At 47.5% G+C, this 23,244-nt stretch overlaps 1 protein-coding gene and 1 long non-coding RNA gene across 3 annotated transcripts in view; one reads left to right on the forward strand and one right to left on the reverse strand.

Moving 5' to 3' along the window:
- The window catches only part of LOC125642918 (uncharacterized), a 30,292-nt gene extending 8,245 nt beyond the window's left edge, over positions 1-22,047 (forward strand). For both annotated transcript variants that reach the window (XM_048864873.2, XM_075132374.1), the window contains 4 exons: positions 6,982-7,071; positions 10,491-10,613; positions 11,188-16,021; positions 21,439-22,047. In XM_048864873.2, the coding sequence (XP_048720830.2) occupies positions 6,982-7,071; positions 10,491-10,613; positions 11,188-11,391 (417 nt within the window). In that variant the 3' untranslated portion in view covers positions 11,392-16,021; positions 21,439-22,047. The remainder of the gene's footprint in view (positions 1-6,981; positions 7,072-10,490; positions 10,614-11,187; positions 16,022-21,438) is intronic.
- On the reverse strand, positions 46-22,119 carry LOC142073212 (uncharacterized). Its single transcript, XR_012669953.1, has 4 exons — positions 22,045-22,119; positions 7,039-7,172; positions 5,747-6,132; positions 46-2,832 (listed from the first exon to the last, which is right to left on the reverse strand). It is a non-coding gene; the product is annotated as an uncharacterized LOC142073212 (long non-coding RNA).
- Positions 22,120-23,244: the final 1,125 nt, after the last annotated feature.

Here is a 23,244-nt window from a genome sequence, read left to right on the forward strand (position 1 = left end):
AGCTCAGTCCAAGGATGTGATCCACATAGCTTCCATCTCAAGGCAACTCCTCTCTCTAATGTCACAATGCCACATGCTGAAAGCTCTTTGTTTTCCCATTTGATACATCCTTAAGGCCATTTACTCTGGCCTTTGCTGGGTAGAAAAGCTTTTGCCCTTTCTTGCTTGGTGCTGAGCACTTCTCCTGCTGTCTTCTGTATGAACTCTTGGTGGCAGCAGCAAATGAAGGTGTGGTTGGGTGTAATTCAGTGGTGTTGCCAGCATCCAGTGCCAGAGGCGAACAACAGCAAGGTTCGTTGCCCGGTATGCATCACCCAATAATCACAATGGGGTGAGAAGCAGAAAAGTTTATTTGCAGCTGCAAACAAGGTACAGGGAGAATAGAATCTCAAATCCTGCACCCAGAGCAGGAAGTTACACAGGCTTTTATACATCCTTTCTTCAGCATACTTATCCAATAGCAAGCTGCCCTAAGTATCCATATAGCCAACCAATCCAGTTACCAGCTAGTTCCCTTGTTCTCTGTACCAGCTGTTAAATCATACATAAAGCTGCTTTATTCAGCATTGTTCTTCCATATCTGCCCTGTTTGGCCTTGTTTAGTTTCAGGCAGTCTGACTTTGCAACATATTGTTGCAGATCCTCAGCATAACTGCTGTGAGTGCCTCCAGGCTGGGGGGGGGGGGGTAAGGACACTTGGGCCTAGTACGCATAACTGCTGTGAGTGCCTCCAGACCGGGGGAGGGGGGGCAAGAACACTTGGGCCTAGTGCGAGCAGGCTTCATCGACACTTGTGGTCTTCCATCCCCTTGAGTTACCTAGTGGCCATGTCCAGTGTCCCCAACAACTCCCTCCTTTGAGAACACTCAACAGCCTTGGCTCTGAGTTTTCTCACTTGGGCTACTTATTTCTTTACAATAGGACTTTGCATAAGCACTTTGTGATAGCCTTGAAGAGAATGACTTATTAATTTTTGCAAAAGGGTCCTGACACATGATACTGCACAGCATAATACCATTAATACAAGCAATACAGGAAAGAGAAGTTTCAATAACAGGCTAAATAAACCACCAAGCCAAAACGACAAACCCCAGCCTGAAAACAAGGTTTGCAACCAATCGCTCTCGGGGGCAGAATGGGCAACCTGTGCTCCGGCTCGGGCATGGGCCTCAGCCTGTACCACCTTTTCATAGATCTCATAACTGCTATCATTTACATATACACAACATCGGGGCCCGACGAGGGCACAAGCCCCTCCTTGGGATGCCAAGAGATAGTCCAAAGCCAGCCTGTTTTGGAGGGAAAACATCCTGAGCTGCTGTACCTCTTTATTTAATGTTTTTACTGCTGACCCTAAATCACTAACCGAGTCCTCTAACTCTAAGGCCACTTTCTCAAGTACCATTTGCAGCCTTACAGTATAGCGGCCTATGCATGCCATGGATGGCCCGGTAAACAGTGGCGCTATTCCCAGTACAGAGCACCCTACAAACTTCTCGGTTGTGTGAGGGGACTCTTTATATTGCCTTCCAATGCCGTAGTCAGTCCCCGCAGAGTCTTTTCTCGGGACTTAACAGAGGTATTTCGGGCATTTTTAATCTTTTTTTCTGGGCAGTGTGGCAGTTATTGACAGATGAGGAACTCCATGAGCTATATAACAGCTACCCGTCCAGTTGGCTGGCAGCACCTTGTAAGCCTTTCGGCCACATACAAAATAGTGACCCTGTAGGGCCCAGTAAGGACTGTTTCTTAAGGGGATTCCTGGGATATTTAAGGCTGCTTTGGCTGCTTTTCCAAACAGTTCATATGCCCCTAAGGGGGCATCCCATCCTCCTGATTGGGTACAAGTGGGAGTGTTTCTAATTGTGCTGTTCAAGTTACACTCGCCATAGGGACCACTACAAACCCACCATTGGCTTGCTACATTGGAGATATTAACTGGACGGCTAGTTATATTTCCAAACCCTTCTTTTGTAGTAAAATTATTCGTAAAAGTTTCCCTAAAAGGGGAGGAACCATTACATCCACACTGATGGCCTCCCCTTTTGGTCTTTATCCAATACCCATCAGCCCACTGTGTAATAACACAGGAGCTCTTTCCCACAGGATGCCCATAGTGATCAGATTGGTTTCGGGTAAAACATAACACTCCCTCAGTGAGTACTGCAACTGAATACTTCTGGTCCTGATAGGTGGCCTGCTGTAAAGAGGTCTTGTTCCAGAACGGCAAGTCCATTCTTTCCTGCTCTTTGGTGGTGGCTAATTCTGCTAGGGTCAGGGGCAGCATGTCAAGGGGCATTCCCGTCTTGGGGGACAGTGGAGTTGGAGCACATACCCAGCAATCAGTCTGGTTTGTTAAAGTAGCAACATGGTGCGCAAGCGAAACAAAGGAGTTATGCTCCCGATATGCACAGTTTGGAAATACCAATACAGAGAATAACAATGTTACCCAATTAATTATCACCAGAGTCTTCCCAACCCAGGGTCTCCAGTATCTGGGTGGGCCCATTTTAGCATTAAGGTGCCCGCTATTTGTGTCTCTTAAACAGTAGCTTTAGCCCGAGATCGTCACTAGATGAGGAGTCAGCAGGTTGGATGGTCCACTGTTCTGCTGACGAGGGGGCGGGTACTGCCTTCAGACGAGAGTGATGGATCCAGTTCTTGTGTCCCTCAATCTTTGCCGTTGTATGGGAGATCAGCAGGACGGTATAGGGTCCTTTCCACTTTTCCTGGAGAGACTCGTCTTTCCAGGTGCGAACAAGCACAGAGTCACTGGGCTGTAAGGAGTGGACAGGAGAGTCCAAGGGGAGAGGCTGGGAATCCTTGGTATACCTGTGAAGAGACAAGAGAATAGCAGACAGGGAACACATATACTGTGACAAAAAAACATTACCCAACTCCCATTCCCTTGACAGAACCGGGGTGCCATTCATAGGCCATGCCCTTCCAAACATAATTTCAAAGGGACTGAGCCCTAATCTACCCTTTGGGAGAACGCGGATACGGAGTAGGACGAGGGGCAAAGCATCAGGCCATTGCAGTGAGGCTTCTTGGCACACTTTTGAGAGACGTCATTTAAGGGTCTGATTGTTACTCTCCACTACCCCACTGGCTTGTGGTCTCCAGGGTGTATAGCGTTTCCAGGGGATCTGTAAGGCATTTGAGATGCTTTGGATGATTTTTGACGTGAAGTGTGTCCCGTTGTCAGATTCCATTCACTGGGGGAGTCCAAAGCGAGGAATGATCTCCTTAACAAACTTGAGGGCCACTGTTCTGGCAGTGCAATTACGGCATGGGAAGGCTTCTGGCCATCCGTTGAACCGATCCACTAAGACAAGGAGATATTTGAACACTTGGGTCCGGGGAAACTCAGTAAAATCTATTTGCTACACCCATCCGGGGCCCGGAGTGGGTTCTAGGGCAGCTGGTGGCATAGGATGTCCTGGTCGGGGGTTATTCTTTTGGCAGACTAAGCAGTCCACTTGTACCTGGGCAGCCAGGGGTCGGAGTCTGGATGTGATAAAATATTTTCCCATTAGTTGGATAAGTGCTTCCCTGCCAGCACGAGTGGTTTGGTGCAGTTTCTGTAATACTGGCCGGATCACGCCCTTTGGTAGAAGGACCTTCCCTTCCGGGGAATGGAGCCATCCCTCCTTTTCCTGGAGACCAAGTTTGTCAGTTAGCTGTCTCTCCTCCCCAGAGTACTGAGGGGTTGGAAGCTCCCCTACTGATGGGATAAGGGCATGCATATGGGCGTTCTCAGTCTGAGGGGATGGCAGGGTGGCAGCATGCTTAGCCTCTCTATCTGCCCTAGCATTACCGCTGGCCACATCTTGATTTTCTCTTTGATGGGCTTTACAGTGTACCACCGCCACTTCCGAGGGAAGTTGTACGGCTTCTAGGAGCCGGAGGATTTGGTGCCAGTACTTGACTGGGGAGCCTTGGGCTGTCAGCATTCCCCTTTGCTTCCATAGGCCAGCATGAGCATGCAGCACACCAAAAGCATATTTTGAATCAGTAAAAATGTTGACCCGCTTTCCTTTTGACAGTTCAAGTGCATGGGTCAGGGCTACTAGTTCGGCAAGCTGGGCAGAGGTCCCAGCAGGCAAACCTTCGGCTTCCACAGTGTCATGGAGGGTCACAACAGCATAACCCTTCCTCCTTTGCCCATCTATTACAGTACTGCTACCATCAGTGTACCACTCATAATCTGCATTTGGGAGGGGTACATCCTTTAAATCCAGAGGCTGGAGTACTGGGCATCTATGATCTCTAAACAGTCATGTTCCTGTTCCTCTGTTTCTGGCAAGAGGATGGCTGGGTTAAGGGAGGGGCAAGGCTGTAAGGTGACTTCAGAGCTCTCTAACAGCTTAGCCTGATACCGAGCATTCCGAGCCTGGGTGAGCCAGAGCCCACCCTTTGTGTCTAGCAGGGCTCGGACCATATGGGGAGTATAGATTTACATATCCTCTCCCAATGTTAGCTTCTCAGCTTTCTTAAGCACTAGGGCAGTAGCTGCGACCACCCGTAAACATGCCGGCCAACCCTTTGCAACGTGATCCAGTTGCTTAGAAAAATAAGCCACGGGACGTCTCCATGCTCCTAACAGCTGTTTGAGCACTCCTAGGGCCACCCCCTTTCGTTCATGTACATACAACTGAAACAGCTAAGAGAGATCCGGCAGGCCCAGAGCCGGGGCTTCCATCAACTTCCTTTTCAAGATTTTAAATGCCCTGTCGGCTTCTGGGGACCAGTGAAAGAGATCGTGATCCGTTCCCTTTTACACAGTCGTACAGGAGTTTAGCCCATAGTCCAAACTCTGGGATCCATATCCTGCAGAAGCCTGCCATACCCAGAAAAGCTCTGAGCCGTTTACGAGTGCTTGCGGTAGGGACTTGACAGATAGCTTCCTTTCTTTTGCTTGAAAGCTGATGCTCCTCTTGCCTCAGCTGTAACCTGATTCCGCTCCACCTCAGACAACAGAGTTCTCAGGAGGATATTACAATTGTTTCAATCCGGCTTGTGACTACTGAGACACCCCTCAAAGACTGAAATAAACCAGGTTGGGTTCGTGGAGAATTCCCCAGCCTGTGTTTTAAAAGCTGCTAAGTCTATTGGATTGAATGGCACATGGGTGTAAACTTGCATGGTGGTAGCCTGATGTCCGTCTGCCCCTGGGCAAGCCACAACAGTCTTGGTAATCAAAGGATAGAGTCCCACCGAGGGGGCAATCTCTGTAACCCAAGGCATCCTACTCTTATAAGGTGGGGTCGTGGGGGCCAAAGGGGACTCCGGATCTGCCATTACAGTGGGGGTGGAGGTCTGGGGACTAACATTAGCTGCTACCGAACCAGTCGGAGTCAAATTACAGCTCTGCAGAATTACAGCTCTGTTCTATCTCTTAAAGCCATAAACGCTTATGCATACAGATGTTCATTCCATTTACCCATTCACTGACAAAACAAAACTAATTGGAGGATCATATTATAATTAATTGACCCTCCCGGTGGCCACCATTCCTGGTCCTCTAGCCGATATTGAGGCGAGTCTACTGTACAAAACCTTTTCAATTTGCTTTTTGTCATTGGATCTGATCCAAACACTTTCCAGTTTGCTAGAATGCATTCTAGGGGCGTACACTGTGCCCTAACCCCCGAGCTCTGTCCCTGTCCCATACTTACAGGGTAACTCTTGGCGTCCCCAGGTTCCAATAGAGCATACAATCTGGATTTCAAAAGGTTCCTACCTTATCCAAGGGACCGGTTCCCCACCATTGCCCGCAGCTGCTCCTCCCCTATGTCCAAGGGACCGGTTCCCCACCGTCACCCACAGCTGCTTCTCCACTATATGAGTGCGTTGCACTGTTGTGCCCTCCGGGGGCGATCAAATCGCGTCTCCTCCGAGGCCCCCGATGAACTCACCGGTGCACACTGGGCGTCGGTTCTCGCCGCAATCCTCGACCTCCAGGAGGGGTCCGGGCAAGGCTAAATAGAGGCCTCGTCGCCCACCCAGGGACGCCAAAAGCTGTTGCTGGCACCCAGTGCCAGAGGCGAACAACGGCAAGGTTCATTGCCCGGTGTGCGTCACCCAATAATCACAACGGGGTGGAGAAGCAGAAAAGTTTATTTGCAGCTGCAAACAAGGTACAGGGAGAATAGAATCTCAAATCCTGCACCCAGAGCAGGAAATTATACATCCTTTTTTCAGCATACTTATGCAGATCCTCAGCATAACTGCTATGAGTGCCTCCAGGCGGGGGGGTGGGCCAAGGACACTTGGGCCTAGTGTGAGGGGGCTTCATCGACACTTGTGGTCTTCCATCCCCTCGAGTTACCTAGTGGCCAGGCCCAGTGTACAGAGCGCTGCACGTGGGAAACTTCCTACAGCAATGCTGACCTTTGCACCTATGCCCCATTGATACAGCTCCAAGTGGGGCCACATTGATTGCCCAGAACAGTGTGATGGCTGGTGTTCCTGTACTAAGGCAATTTATTTGGAACCTGATCCTGACCTTCCACAAATCAGACCCCTTCCCCACTGCTGTGTCTGTGGGCCTTTGCTGAAGAAACCATGACACCCTGCCTGCTCCTTTGATAATTTGCTTGCTGCCCATATTTACATTGGGGTTCCAGTGTAATTTACTGTCCCAGGAAATTAAAATGTTTCATTCCTTCCTGAGGAAGTGTGCTCCAGGAATTATTTTGGGGCAGTTCTCTGGCCTGTGTAATCCAAGAGGTCAGACTAGTTGATTACAAGGGTCCCTTCTGGCCTTAGAATCGATAAGACCTCCTCAATTCAGCCTAATTTTTCATATCTTCCTCACTGTACTGTTGTCCTCACACTCACACTCTGGCACCCTCCTTCAGTTAAAATGGGTTTCAACAAACAAAGTATAAAGTGAAACGAATCCCTGAGCATTATTGTTTCTGTGCTGGAAGCTCTGTTCAAAACCCACTTTCTCATTTTGCTCTCAATTACCAGGTTGGCCCCATTGCAGTCACATCAGCCAATCCAACTGGAGAAGCAGACACTACTCACCACAATCAGGTGTACGCCAAACTGGGAGACAAGGTAATCACCATGTGCTTCTTCACATTCATCATGGGAGCTGAGGGAGATGTGATTGCAAGTTGATATTGATTTGCTCCCAGCGGGCAAGTCAGTGGTTAAACCTAAAATCCAGGGATAGATTGTAAATTAGAAGCTTATTGAGGCTTATCCCAGAAAGGCCAGGGAGGGAGAGAAAGAAGGCTGGAAAAATAAGGAATCAAAATAAACACAAACATTTTTATTTTTCATGACACAGTCTGTGACCCGCCACTGTAGTTGGTTTCTCTTCAGATCCATAAGGATGTGAATGCCATAGAGCATTTCATAGATTCATAGAATCATAGAATATCAGGGTTGGAAGGGACCTCAGGAGGTCATCTAGTCCAACCCCCTGCTCAAAGCAGGACCAATCCCCAATTAAATCATCCCAGCCAGGGCTTTGTCAAGCCTGACCTTAAAAACTTCTAAGGAAGGAGATTCTACCACCTCCCTAGGTAACGCATTCCAGTGTTTCACCACCCTTTCTAGTGGAAAAGTTTTTCCTAATATCCAACCTAAACCTCCCACACTGCAACTTGAGACCATTACTCCTTGTCCTGTCATCTTCTACCACTGAGAATAGTCTTGAACCATCCTCTTTGGAACCACCTCTCAGGTAGTTGAAAGCAGCTATGAAATCCCCCCTCATTCTTCTCTTCTGCAGACTAAACAATCCCAGTTCCCTCAGCCTCGCCTCATAAATCATGTGTTCCAGTCCCCTAATCATTTTTGTTGCCCTCCGCTGGACTCTTTCCAATTTTTCCACATCCTTCTTGTAGTGTGGGGCCCAAAACTGGACACAGTACTCCAGATGAGGCCTCACCAATGTCGAATAGAGTGGAACGATCACGTCCCTCGATCTGCTGGCTATGCCCCTACTTATACATCCCAAAATGCCATTGGCCTTCTTGGCAACAAGAACACACTGCTGACTCATATCCAGCTTCTCGTCCGCTGTCACCCTTAGGTCCTTTTCCGCAGAACTGCTGCCTAGCCATTCGGTCCCTAATCTGTAGCGGTGCATTGGATTCTTCCGTCCTAAGTGCAGAATCCTGCACTTATCCTTGTTGAACCTCATCAGATTTCTTTTGGCCCAATCCTCCAATTTGTCTAGGTCCCCCTGTATCCTATCCCTACCTGCCACCGTATCTACCACTCCTCCTAGTTTAGTATCATCCGCAAATTTGCTGAGAGTGCAATCCACACCATCCTCCAGATCATTTATGAAGATATTGAACAAAACCGGCTCCAGGACTGACCCTTGGGGCACTCCACTTGATACCGGCTGCCATCTAGACATGGAGCCATTGATCACTACCCGTTGAGCCCGACAATCTAGCCAACTTTCTACCCACCTTATAGTGCATTCATCCAGCCCATACTTCTTTAACTTGCTGACAAGAATACTGTGGGAGACCGTGTCAAAAGCTTTGCTAAAGTCGAGGAATAACAAGTCCACTGCTTTCCCTTCATCCACAGAACCAGTTATCTCATCATAGAAGGCAATTAGATTAGTCAGGCATGACTTTCCCTTGGTGAATCCATGCTGACTGTTCCTGATCACTTTCCTCTCGTCTAAGTGCTTCAGAATTGATTCCTTGAGGACCTGCTCCATGATTTTTCCGGGGACTGAGGTGAGGCTGACCGGCCTGTAGTTCCTAGGATCATCCTTCTTCCGTTTTTTAAAGATGGGCGCTACATTAGCCTTTTTCCAATCTTCTGGGACTTCCCCCTATCGCCATGAGTTTTCAAAGATAATGGCCAATGGCTCTGCAATCACAGCCGCCAACTCCTTTAGCACTCTCGGATGCAACGCATCCGGCCCGATGGACTTGTGCACGTCCAGCTTTTCTAAATAGTCCCTAACCACTTCTTTCTCCACAGAGGGCTGGCAACCTACTCCCCATGCTGTGTTGCCCAGTGCAGCAGTCTGGGAGCTAACCTTGTTCGTGAAGACAGAGGCAAAAAAAGCATTGAGTACATTAGCTTTTTCCACATCCTCCGTCACTAGGTTGCCTCCCTCATTCAGTAAGGGGCCCACACTTTCCTTGGCTTTCTTCTTGTTGCCAACATACCTGAAGAAACCCTTCTTGTTACTCTTAACATCTCTTGCTAGCTGCAGCTCCAGGTGTGATTTCGCCCTCCTGATTTCATTCCTACATGCCCGAGCAACATTTTTATACTCTTCCCTGGTCATTTGTCCAATCTTCCACATCTTGTAAGCTTCTTTTTTATGTTTAAGATCCGCAAGGATTTCACTGTTAAGCCAAGCTGATCGCCTGCCATATTTACTATTCTTTCGACACATTGGGATGGTTTGTCCCTATAACCTCAATAGGGATTCTTTGAAATACAGCCAGCTCTCCTGGACTCCTTTCCCCCTCATGTTATTCCCCCAGGGGATCCTACCATCAGTTCCCTGAGGGAGTCAAAGTCTGCTTTCCTGAAGTCCAGGGTCCGTATTCTGCTGAACTCGACCAACTCATGGTCACTACCTCCCAGATTCCCATCCACTTTTGCTTCCCCTACTAATTCTTCCCGGTTTGTGAGCAGCAGGTCAAGAAAAGCTCTCCTCCTAGTTGGCTCCTCCAGCACTTGCACCAGGAAATTGCACCAGGAAATTTCTGGACCTAGAAGTGTTAAAGCCCCTGACATTCTAATGTTCCAGAACCCTTGGGGATGTCAAAGATTCTAGAACCCTTGTTGTCTTTTGTTTTAGTTTTCAGAACTAAAGTTCTAAGTCTATGACCAATGCTGTAGAGACTAGAACCATTGGGAGTTATAAAACGTTCTGAATCTTAGGGGACTCTCCTCTTCCATGAGCACTGCCAATTAAATTACCAGATCCTTGTATTTTCCAGTTTTTAAACTCTGAAAGCAGAGTTAATGCCTTAAGTAATCCCATGAATGTACTGGATATTTCCCACTGAAAATACAGAACTTGAGACAAGTTAATGGCAAGTTCATGTGAGGATGACTTAGGCTCAGAGTAAGGGGGACCACTGTTCTTTCACCATTCTCACATCTGACCATTCTGACATCCTACGCATACAAAGGCAACCTTAGAGATGCTCAGCGGATGTAAACCAGCATAGCTCCGTTAAGGTAAATGGAATGGTGCCGATCTACACCAGCTGAGGATCTGGCCCTTGAGTTTTACTTAGTGAACTAATTCCACTTTGCATTGGTCAAAGTCACCCAAGATCACTGGGTGACTTCTGGAAATCACCAGGGATTTCTGGTGACTTTGGCCAATGCAAGGTGGAAAAAGGAGAGGGAGGGGATGGGAATCTGTAGCATGGCTGTAGGTAATGCTAAATCCATTGAGAAAGGGGAACTCTCCCCCCTTTAACCAACTGCCTGAGAAGGGTCCCGTAATATGAGTGTTGCTTACTATCAAGGTGGATGCAGTTCTATGCGATGGGCCTTCTCCAGAGAACATTGCCTCCACTGTTGTGGACTGCACCAAGATTGAGAGTGGAAACATAGGGTTCTTCAGGGTCGGCATTGTTCCGAAATCCCAGGTAAACCATCTCTTTTCTGTATTTCTCTTCCCCTTCTCTCTCTCTTTCCCTTCTCCACTGAGTGGGTACTGGAAGGACAGGGAGGCACCCAGATCCACAAGGAGGCAAAGACATCTCCAACACTCTAGTGCTGGAGAGCCAGGGACTGAGAGTTAGGATGCCCGTGTCCTGTTCCTGAGTCTGATGTGACCCTGGACAAGTCACTTTCCCTCTCTGTGCAAGAGCGTCTCCATCTGTAGCATGGGGTTATGATACTTGCACATTTATGTAAAGTGCTTTGAGATCCAAGGTTGAAAGGTGCCTCATACGTTAGTGCAAAGGGTTTTCCTTATTCCATTATATTAAAAGATGGAGGGGAATCCATTGCCAGTCAGCAGCTGGGACTTTGAAGTGTATGTTCTTCATTTCTGCCAATCCAAGAGTCTTTGAGCTGAAGTGAAGGCTGGGTGCAACTCGCAAGAGAGAGGGGCCAGCCAGTGTGGCTTTAAAAACACTATGGTATCTTGTGATGGCAAAAGAAGTTAGTGCTGTTGCCACTCAATATCCAAGTCCCAATCCTGTTTGTCAACTCTAGGTACTACAGATACTGGAGCAAGTGCAGAGGAAACACATGCAGGGCCATACCAATGGCAGCATTGCAATGGCGGGCCAGAAGAAGCAGCAGCACCTCTCCCATGCCATCTCCAATGGGATACATGCTGCCAGCCCAGAAGAGAGCACATTGACATCATTCACTAACAGTGTGTTCAGCGCTGATGAAGAGGGAGCAAAGCTCTGAGCAACCCAGTTACACATTCACCAGGGAAGGGCTTTCCAGTAAGTGACATGCAGATAAAAATAGAGGATGGAAGAGAGATCCCGGTCTTAGGTGCAGTGAATCCACCCTTCTACGGATATTGCTGAACTGTCCCTGCCTGGGGGTGATTTATAACCCAGGAACGTACACTGTTAGTTTTCATCTTTGGAGTCCACCAGATTTCACCAAATACGATCTATGATCAAACAGTCTTACTGGAGTGATTTACTGGCCCCAGGTCCCTCTTCAAGGGTTTATTCTTCACCCCAATTTGAAGACTGGTCATATGGCCTCTGATTTGGGAAAGTCTTTCTGTTTATGTTACTTATATTGATTTGTTTAGGAGGGAACCCTACATGAAACAAGTGGTGAACCCTGCCCCCCTCCCCAAAATAGATCTTTTCAGAGGCTTGAATCCAGGAGTCATGAGTACAGTGTAAATATCAAGGTTGATAGGAGATGTCCCTGGATGTTGGCACCTTCTTCCAAGAAAGACAGGTACCTAAAGTTTAGCTACTTGGCTCAAAATGAAGATTGCAGAAGTAGTGGAGTTTCAGGAAAGACTCTCCTTTCTGAGGGAATGATATCGCCCTGGGAGCTGACAGTGTCTACACTGCAGGCACATTTTTGAAGGATCAAATGCACTTAAACCTGAGAATGCAGAGCCAGACCCTTGTATTGATTTTTCAGTTTGCTGGCCGAACCAAACAAATGTTTCAGGTCAAAACGGACATTTTAATTTTTAGAATGAAATGTTTTGTTTCAACTTTTAAAAATAAAACTGAGATAAATTTAGAAATGCAAAGTTGTTTCGAACTGAAGAATCAAAACGTTTCACTTTGAAAATGTCAGAATCAAGCATTTCAGTTTTTTTCAACATGAATTCATGAAACGTTTCTGTTGAGCCAAATCTGTGGCTTTCATTGTATACTGTAATGATGCACATTTGTACAGCAAGTTTCATGTCTCTGGTGCAGGTTCTATATGGAGTAGTGGATGCTGAGCTAGGGGAGGAGAACAGGAGATTCAAACTCACATGAGAAATTGTTCACAGGATGAACCCTAGCTGGATATGGAAATTCAGCCGTTATTGTTGCCTTCACCTGCCCTTCCTCTTTCCAGCCAAACAACTCTTGAGCCTGATTCTGATCTCACTTTGATCGGTGTGAAGACTTGATCAAACTCCAGCTAATGTCAATGGAAAGGACCTTGCTGACTTCAGTGGGAGTTTGATTGGTCTTTGAACTGGGTGTTAAATTCAGTGAGGTCTGTGGAATTATAGTAGTATACATTTCACAAATCCAGAGGATCGGTGCTACACCCGCAGCTTTGGAAAAGTCTCTTGGAGGAACACATCTGATGTGCCAGACCCCCAAGGGGTCTCACTCTTCCATCGTGGTAGGCCAGGTGGCTTCACTGCCTCCTTAGACTGAGTCTCTGGGGCTCCAGCACTCCTGCTTCACATCCTGAGCTCCATCCAGCAAGTGCAACTGCTGAAATAGACTCCTGGTAGAGAGTTGTACACGCCTCAGGGATTAGTGCACCTCACCCAGTGTTTACAGTGACAGTCAGGCAGTGTTGTCAAAATAGTCGAGTTTATCAGTAAACTAGAACACACCATAAGAAGTCCTTAGGTTAGCACAGAGAAATAAAGGTTAAAACAGAGTCCATTCTGGTTAGCTCAGAGCCCAACCAAGCTGTAGTGAGGCTCCATTTTCGCATATCCCCCACCTCACACCTCTCAGGCTTTTGTTCTTAACCTGGGGGCTTTGCTCAGCTTCCCTGCTGAGAGACAGGGAAATCCATGAATCATTGGAGCTTGCATTGTCTCTCTGGCCCCCTTGTTGATTTGGGTCAGGTTCAACCAGTTCCAACTCTCCATCCCCTCCCGGCAGGGAGTTGACACTCACCTATGTAGCTTAGTCTGCCCTGAGAGCAAATTTAATCCCTTCCCTGCGACTGGATAACAATGTGGCATATGGGGAAACTGAGACACACATAGGATTCATAAAAAATATTACAACAGTTCCCACTTTGTTACACTACTGAGAGCACAATTAGGCCTTCTTGACTTGTTGAGAGAGGCAAAGACAGAATGTTGTATCATTGACTTAGTTAATTTATTTTGCAGAGTTTCTCACTGTAACTGGTTTTTTTTACTGATTTTTCAAAAAACCAATAAAACATTTCTAATAAAATATACAGCTTGTAACACTGAACAGCATTACAATGCATGGTGATATCAGACCATCTGCAAACCAGGAACCATGGCTCTGAAATGAATTTAAACACTTCAAAGTGTGGTGGAAAAATTAACCACGCGTTGTGTTTGGCTCAGAACCATGCCTGAGGCTCCATTATTGATTACAAGCGCAGGGGGGTAACAGCTCTAAGTAGCTCCCCCCCCCCCCCGATGCAAAGCACACACAGCTTTTTAAAGCTTAAAACCACAGACAAATTACACAGACTTTCGACTTAATTACCTTATTTGGAATATAGGAAAACAAGCTTTTCCTGTTATTGACAGGTGTTCTTTTGCGGTTAACATTTCTTAAGCTGTGCTGCTGCAATTGCCTTACAATGGAATTTTCCACACTTTTTTCTTATGCTTCATATACACAGTTAGCTTGACCAAAGTTTTAGGCCTACTTGGGAAGTTTAGGACTACTTGGGTCCACTGAATTTTTCCTCCACAACAGTGCCCTAATCTGTTATCCAGATACCCCTCAAGAATGTAGGGAATTGTTCATACCTTCCACAAGAGCTGCCCATGTCTCAAATAGGAGAGAGGTCATAGATAACATCAAAATTCATCTGTGGGACGGTTTCAATAGGATTGCACTTTGAATGTAAACTCTTTGGGGCCTTTTGTTCTGTGTTTGTACAGCACCTAGCACAATGGGGTCCAGGTCCAGGACTAGGGCTACTAGGTGCTAATAATATGCTAATAGTATGCTAATAATAATGCCCCTGGGATGAAGTGGGCCCCATTCCTTCACCAGGTTACATAACAAGCAGGCATCTCTGAAGAAGATAAAGTCCAAGGTGAGGCGTTTCTGAAGATGGTTAACCCAGAAAGGTACCTAAGTATCCCAGACCTCTTCCCCAAGGACATCTAATAGGGAGTCCCAATGGAGAGGTTCTGGATTCATGGTTGTTATGCACCTTGAATAGTCATTTATACCAGTGAGTTCAAAGTGGGTTGAAAACTGGCCCCTCTCAAAAAACGCAGTCTGGATCCTTTCCTCCTCTTCAGGACAGCTCTCATTGGCCAAGTGGCCAACCCCCATGATGTTAAATTATGTCCTTGGCCTCCTTTAAACCCTTAAGTCCAACTGGAAAGACTCACAATTGCCTCATGTTGCTCAACAGTGTCCTCTTCTGGCTCTGTAGAGAAGAGTGTTAATGAGCTCCAGAGGGCTTCCCTTCCAGCCCTGCTCAGTGGGAAGGGTGTTCGGTGTACCACAGGGCCACAGGCCAGGTAGGGGATGAAGGGGATGGTTAGGGAGCTCAGAACTCCATCAGAGGGAGGTGATTCAAGTATACCATGACATCATCAGTGATGAGCACATAAGTCCATAGGTTTAGAAGGTCCATAGGTTCATTTTGGTTCCATCTCTGAATATCTTGGGCCTGAAAACTTTGGCTGGAAATCACATATGAGATTTCCAACACTTCCTCTTCCTGGCTAGGGTTCCAGAAGGGCCTTTCCAGCAGCACTTTGACCTTTGCAGTCCCAGGAGTGCAGAGGCAGCCATGACAATGAAAAAAAAACCCCAACACAAACAAGTATTTGTCATTCTCAGGAAAGATCAGCTTCACCATCTGCTCCCTCGTATCTGATCTGTTGGCAATGTTAGGGGCACTGGGCATGGCCACTAGGTAACTCGAGGGGATGGAAGACCATGAGGGTCGATGAAGCCCCCTCGCACTAGGCCCAAGTGACCTTGGCCCCCCCGCCTGGAGGCACTCGCAGCAGTCATGCTGAGCATTCTGCAACAATATGTTGCAAGCGCAGACTGACTGAAACTGAACAAGGCCAGACAGGGCAGATATGGCAAAACAATGCTGAACAAAACAACTCCATATATAGTTTAACAGATGGTACAAAGAAAAAAGGCACAAGCTGGTATATCGGATTGGCTGGCTATATGGATACTTAGGGCAGCTTGTTATTAAATAAGTATGCTAAAAAAAAAGGATGTATAAAAGCCTGTGTAACTTCCTGCTCTGGGTGCGGGATTTGAGATTAATGTCTCCCTGTACCACTTGAAGTTTCAAATAAACTTTTCCGCTTCTCCACCCCGTTGTGATTATTGGGCGACTCACACTGGGCAATGAACCCTGCTGTTGCTTGCCTCGGGCACTCTGTGCCGGCAACAGCTTTTGGCGTCCCTGGGTGGGCGACGAGGCTGCTATTTAGCCTTGGCCGGACCCCTCCTGGCGGTCGAGGATTACGGCAACAACCGACGCCCAGTGCACACCAGTGAGTTCATCGGGGACCTCGGAGGAGATGCGATTTGATGGACCCCGGAGGGCACAACGGTGCAACGCACTCATATAGTGGAGAAGCAGCTGCGGGTGACAGTGGGGAACCGGTCTCTTGGATAAGGTAGGTTTCAGAGTAACAGCCGTGTTAGTCTGTATTCGCAAAAAGAAAAGGAGTACTTGTGGCACCTTAGAGACTAACCAATTTATTTGAGCATGAGCTTTTGTGAGCTACAGCTCACTTCATCGGATGCATGCCGTGGAAACTGCAGCAGACTTTATTTATACACAGAGAATATGAAAAAATACCTCCTCCCACCCCACTGTCCTGCTGGTAATAGCTTATCTAAAGTGATCATCAGGTGGGCCATTTCCAGCACAAATCCAGGTTTTCTCACCCTCCACCCCCCCACTCAAATTCACTCTCCTGCTGGTGATAGCCCAGCCAAAGTGACAACTCTTTACACAATGTGCATGATAATAAAGTTGGGCCATTTCCTGCACAAATCCAGGTTCTCTCACCCCCTCACCCCCCTCCCAAAAACCACACACACAAACTCACTATCCAAACTCACTGACTTCCTAAGGAAACTTCAATCCATCGGTGATCTTCCTGATAACACCATCCTGGCCACTATGGATGTAGAAGCCGTCTACACCAACATTCCACACAAAGATGGACTACAAGCCGTCAGGAACACTATCCCCGATAATGTCACGGCTAACCTGGTGGCTGAACTTTGTGACTTTGTGCTTACCCATAACTATTTCACATTTGGGGACAATGTATACCTTCAGATCAGCGGCACTGCTATGGGTACCCGCATGGCCCCACAGTATGCCAACATTTTTATGGCTGATTTAGAACAACGCTTCCTCAGCTCTCGTCCCCTAAAGCCCCTACTCTACTTGCGCTATATTGATGACATCTTCATCATCTGGACCCAGGGAAAAGAAGCCCTTGAGGAATTCCACCATGATTTCAACAATTTCCATCCCACCACCAACCTCAGCCTGGTCCAGTCCACACAAGAGATCCACTTCCTGGACACTACAGTGCTAATAAACAATGGTCACATAAACACCACCCTATACCGGAAACCTACTGACCGCTATTCCTACCTGCATGCCTCCAGCTTTCACCCTGACCACACCACACGATCCATCGTCTACAGCCAAGCTCTGCGATACAACCGCATTTGCTCCAACCCCTCAGACAGAGACAAACACCTACAAGATCTCTGTCAAGCTTTCTTACAACTACAATACCCACCTGCTGAAGTAAAGAAACAGATTGATAGAGCCAGAAGAGTTCCCAGAAGTTACCTACTACAGGACAGGCCTAACAAAGAAAATAACAGAACGCCACTAGCCGTCACCTTCAGCCCCCAACTAAAACCCCTCCAACGCATTATTAAGGATCTACAACCTATCCTAAAGGATGACCCAACACTCTCACAAATCTTGGGAGACAGGCCAGTCCTTGCCTACAGACAGCCCCGCAATCTGAAGCAAATACTCACCAACAACCACATACCACACAACAGAACCACTAACCCAGGAACTTATCCTTTCAACAAAGCCCGTTGCCAATTGTGCCCACATATCTATTCAGGGGACACCATCACAGGGCCTAATAACATCAGCCACACTATCAGAGGCTCGTATACTTGCACATCCACCAATGTGATATATGCCATCATGTGCCAGCAATGCCCCTCTGCCATGTACATTGGTCAAACTGGACAGTCTCTACGTAAAAGAATAAATGGACACAAATCAGATGTCAAGAATTATAACATTCATAAACCAGTCGGAGAACACTTCAATCTCTCTGGTCACGCAATCACAGACATGAAGGTCGCTATCTTAAAACAAAAAAACTTCAAATCCAGACTCCAGCGAGAAACTGCTGAATTGGAATTCATTTGCAAATTGGATACTATTAATTTAGGCTTAAATAGAGACTGGGAGTGGCTAAGTCATTATGCAAGGTAGCCTATTTCCTCTTGTTTTTTCCTACCCCCCCCCCCCAGATGTTCTGGTTTAACTTGGATTTAAACTTGGAGAGTGGTCAGTTTGGATGAGCTATTACCAGCAGGAGAGTGAGTTTGTGTGTGTATGGGGGTGGGGGGGATGTGAGAAAACCTGGATTTGTGCTGGAAATGGCCCACCTTAATTATGCACATTGTAGGGAGAATGGTCACTTTGGATGAGCTATTACCAGCAGGATAGTGAGTTTGTGTGTGTGGTTTTTGGGAGGGGGGTGAGGGGGTGAGAGAACCTGGATTTGTGCAGGAAATGGCCCAACTTTATTATCATGCACATTGTGTAAAGAGTTGTCACTTTGGCTGGGCTATCACCAGCAGGAGAGTGAATTTGAGTGGGGGGGTGGAGGGTGAGAAAACCTGGATTTGTGCTGGAAATGGCCCACCTGATGATCACTTTAGATAAGCTATTACCAGCAGGACAGTGGGGTGGGAGGAGGTATTTTTTCATATTCTCTGTGTATAAATAAAGTCTGCTGCAGTTTCCACGGCATGCATCCGATGAAGTGAGCTGTAGCTCACGAAAGCTCATGCTCAAATAAATTGGTTAGTCTCTAAGGTGCCACAAGTACTCCTTTTCTTTTTGGATAAGGTAGGAACCTCTTGAAATCTGGATTGTATGCTCTGTTGGAACCTGGGGACGCCCAGAGTTACCCTGTAGGTATGAGACAGGGACAGAGCTCGCGAGGTAGGGCACAGTGTACGCCCTTAGAGTGTATCCTAGCAAACTGGAAGGTATTTGGTTCGGATCCAATGACTAAGAGTCAATTAAAACAATTCTGTATGGTTGACTGGCCTCAATATCAACTGGAGGACCAGGAGAGGTGGCCACAGGGAGGGTCAATTAATTACAACACGATCCTCCAGTTACTCCTGTTCTGTCAGCAAACAAAAAAATGGAATGAACATATGTATGCGCATTTGTTTCTGGCTTTATGTACTTGAACAGGTATTTTACAGCAATGTAATTTGACTCCGACTGGTTTGGTAGCAGCTACTGTTAGTCCCCAGACCCCCACCCCCACTCTAATGGCAGATCTAGTGTCCCCTTTGGCCCCCACACTCCCACCTTATAAGGGTAGGATGCCTCAGGTTACAGAGATTGCCCCCTTGGTGGGACTCTATCCTTTGATTACCGAGACTGTTGTGGCTTGCCCAGGGGCAGACGGACATCAGGCTACCACCATGCAAGTTTACACCCATGTGCCATTCAATCCAATAGACTTAGCAGCTTTTACAACACAGACTGGGGAATTCTCCACGAACCCAAGCTGGTTTATTTCAGTCTTTGAGGAGTGCCTCAGTAGTCACAAGCCGGATTGGGACAACTGTAATATCCTCCTGAGAACCCTGTTGTCTGAGGTAGAGCGAAATCAGGTTACAGCTAAGGCAAGGGGAGCGTCACCTTTCAAGTGAAAGAAAGGAAGCTATCTGTTAAGTCCCTACCCCAAGCACTCGTAAACGGCTCAGAGCTTTTCTGGGTATGGCAGACTTTTGCAGGATATGGATCCCAGATTTTGGACTATGGGCTAAACCCCTGTACGACTGTGTAAAAGGAGCAGATCATGACCCCTTTTATTGGACCCCAGAGGCCGACAGGGCATTTAAAATCTTAAAAAGAAAGCTGATAAAAGCTCCAGCTCTGGGCCTGCCGGATCTCTCTAAGCCATTTCAATTGTATATACACGAACAAAAAGGGGTGGCCCTGGGAGTGCTAACCCAGTTGTTGGGGACCTGGAAACGTCCTGTGGCTTATTTTTCTAAGCAACTGGATCAGGTTGCAAAGGGTTGGCCGGCATGTTTACGGGCAGTCACAGCTACTGCCCTAGTGCTTGAGGAAGCCGAGAAGCTAACATTGGAAGGGGTTATGCAAATCTATACTCCCCATATGGTCCGAGCCCTGCTAGACACAAAGGGTGGGCTCTGGCTCACCCAGGCTTGGATTGCTCGGTGTCAGGCTAAGCTGTTAGAGAACCCTGAAGTCACCTTACAGCCTTGCCCCTCCCTTAACCCTCTTGCCAGAAACAGAGGAACAGGAACACGACTGTTTAGAGATCATAGATGCCCAATACTCCAGCCGTCCGGACTTAAAGGATGTACCCCTCCCAAATGCAAATTATGAGTGGTACACTAATGGTAGCAGTACTGTAATAGATGGGCAAAGCAGGGCAGGTTATGCTTTTGTGACCCTCCATGACACTGTGGAAGCCGAAGGTTTGCCCGCAGGGACCTCTGCCCAGCTTGCCGAACTAGTAGCCCTGACCCGTGCACTCGAACTGTCAAAAGGAAAGCGGGTCAACATTTTTACCGATTCAACGTATGCTTTTGGAGTGCTGCATGCTCACGCTGGCCTATGGAAGCAAAGGGGAATGCTGACAGCCCAAGGCTCCCCAGTCAAGTACTGGCACCAAATCCTCCGGCTCCTAGAAGCCGTACAACTCCCCTCGGAAGTGGCGGTGGTACACTGTAAAGCCCATCAAAGAGAAAATCAAGATGTGGCCAGAGGTAACGCCCGGGCAGATAGAGAGGCTAAGCATGCTGCCACCCTGCCATCCCCTCAGACTGAGAACGCCCATATGTATGCCCTTATCCCATCATTAGGGGAGCTTCCAACCCCTCAGTACTCTGGGGAGAAAAGACAGCTAACTGACAAACTCGGTTTCTGGGAAAAGGAGGGATGGCTCCATTCCCCGGAAGGGAAGGTCCTCCTACCGGAGGGCCTGATCCGGCCGGTGTTGCAGAAACTACATCAAACCACTCACGCTGGCAGGGAAGCACTTATCCAACTAATGGGAAAATACTTTATCACATCCGGACTCCGACCCCTGGCTGCCCAGGTACAAGTGGACTGCTTAGTCTGCCAAAAGAATAACCCCCGACCGGGACATCCTGTGCCACCAGCTGCCCTAGAACCCACTGTGGGCCCCGAACGGGTGTGGCAAATAGATTTTAATGAGTTCCTCCGAACCCAAGGGTTCAAATATCTCCTTGTCTTAGTGGATCGGTTCAGCGGATGGCCAGAAGCCTTCCCATGCTGTAATTGCACTGCCAGAACAGTGGCCCTCAAGTTTGTTAAGGAGATCACTCCTCGCTTTGAACTCCCCCAGTGAATGGAATCTGACAGTGGGACACACTTCACGTCAAAAATCATCCAAAGCATCTCAAATGCCTTACAGATCCCCTGGAAACTCCATACGCCTTGGAGACTGCAAGCCAGTGGGGTAGTGGAGCGTACCAATCAGACCTTTCAACGACATCTCTCAAAAGTGTGCCAAGAGGCCTCCTTGCAGTGGCCTGATGCTTTGCCCTTCGTCCTGCTCCGTGTCCGCACTCTCCCGAAGGGTAAATTAGGGCTTAGTCCCTTTGAAATTATGTTTGAAAGGGCATGGCCTATGAATGGCACCCCGGTTCTGTCAGGGGTATGGGAGTTGGGTAATGGTTTTTTGTCATAGTATATGTGTTCCCTGTCTGCTGTTCTCTTGTCTCTTCACAGGTATACTAAGGATTCCCAGCCTCTCCCCTTGGACTCTCCCGTCCACTCCTTACAGCCCAGCGACTCCATGCTTGTTTGTACCTGGAAAGACAAGCCTCTCCAGGAAAAGTAAAAAGGACCCTATACCGTCCTGCTCATCTTCCATAAGGCGGCAAAGGTCGAGGGACACAAAAACTGGATCCATCACTGTCATCTGAAGGCAGTACCCGCCCCCTCGTCAGCAGAACAGTGGACCGTCCAACCTGCTGACTCCTCATCTAGTAACGATCTCGGGCTAAAGCTACTGTTTAAAAGACACAAATAGTGGGCACCTTAATGCCAAAATGGGCCCACCCAGGTACTGGAGACCCTGGGCTAAAAAAACTCTGGTAATAATTAATTGGATAATATTGTTATTCTCTGTATTGGTATTTCCAAACTGTGCATATCGGGAGCATAACTCCTTTGTTTTACTTGCGCACCATGTTGCTACTTTAACAAACCAGACTGATTGCTGGGTATGTGCTCCAACTCCACTGTCCCCCAAAACGGGAATGCCCCTTGACATGCTGCCTTTAAACCTAGCAGAATTAGCCGCCACTAAAAAGCAGGAAAAAACGAACTCACCGTTCTGGAACAAGACCTGTTTACAGCAAGCCACCTACCAGGAGTATTCAATTGCAGTACTCACTGAGGGAGTATTTTGTTTCACCCAAAACCAATCTGATCACTATGGGCGTCCTGTGGGAAAGAGCTCCTGTGTTATTACACAGTGGGCTGATGGGTATTGGATAAAGACCAAGAGGGGAGGTCAGCAGTGTGGGTGTAATGGTTCCTCCCCTTTTGGGAAAGCTCTTACGAATAATCGTACCACAAAAGAAGGGTTTGGAAATATAACTTGCTGTTCAGTTAATATCTCCAATGTAGCAGGCCAAGGGTGGGTTTGCAGTGGTCCCTATGGCAAGTGTACTGTAAATGGCACAACTAGAAACACCCCCACTTGTACCCAATCAAAGAATAAAAAGCCCCCTTAGGGGCATATAAACTGTTTGGAAAAGCAGCCTTAAATATCCCAGGAATCCCCTTAAGAAACAGTCCTTACTGGGCCCTACAGGGTCACTATTTCGTATGTGGCCGAAAGGCTTACAAGGTGCTGCCAGCCAACTGGACACGTAGCTGTTATATAGCTCATGGAGTTCCTCATCTGTCAATAACTACCACACTGCCCAAAAAAAATAATTAGTAATGCCCAAGATACCTCTGTTGAGTCACAAGAAGAGACCCTGCGGCGACTAACTGCAGCACTGGAGGGCAATATAAAAAATCCCTTCACAACCGAAAAGCTTGTAGGGTGCTCTATACTGGGAATAGCGCCACTGTTTACAGGACCAGCCATGGCATGCATAGGCCGCTATACTGTAAGGCTGCAAATGGTACTTTAAAAAGTTGGCTTAAAGTTAAAGGACTCAATTAGAAATTTAAGGTCAGCAGTAAAAACATTAAATAAAAAGGTACAGCAGCTCAGGATATTTTCCCTCCAAAACAGGCTGGCTTTGGACTATCTCTTGGCATCCCAAGGAGGGGTTTGTGCCCTCGTCGGGCCCCTATGTTGTGTATATATAAATAATAGCAGTTATAAAATCTATGACAAGGTGGTACAGGCTAAGGCCCATGCCCGAGCCGGAGCACAGGTTGCCTATACTGCCCCTGAGAGCGATTGGTTGCTAATCTTGTTTTCAGGCTGGGGTTTGTCGTCTTGGCTTGCTGGTTTATTTAGCCTGTTATTGAAATGTCTCTTTCCTGTATTGCTTGTATTAATGGTATTAT

The sequence above is a fragment of the Caretta caretta genome, chromosome 9 (genome assembly GCF_965140235.1).
Source record: "Caretta caretta isolate rCarCar2 chromosome 9, rCarCar1.hap1, whole genome shotgun sequence".
NCBI classification, from domain to species: Eukaryota; Metazoa; Chordata; order Testudines; family Cheloniidae; genus Caretta; species Caretta caretta.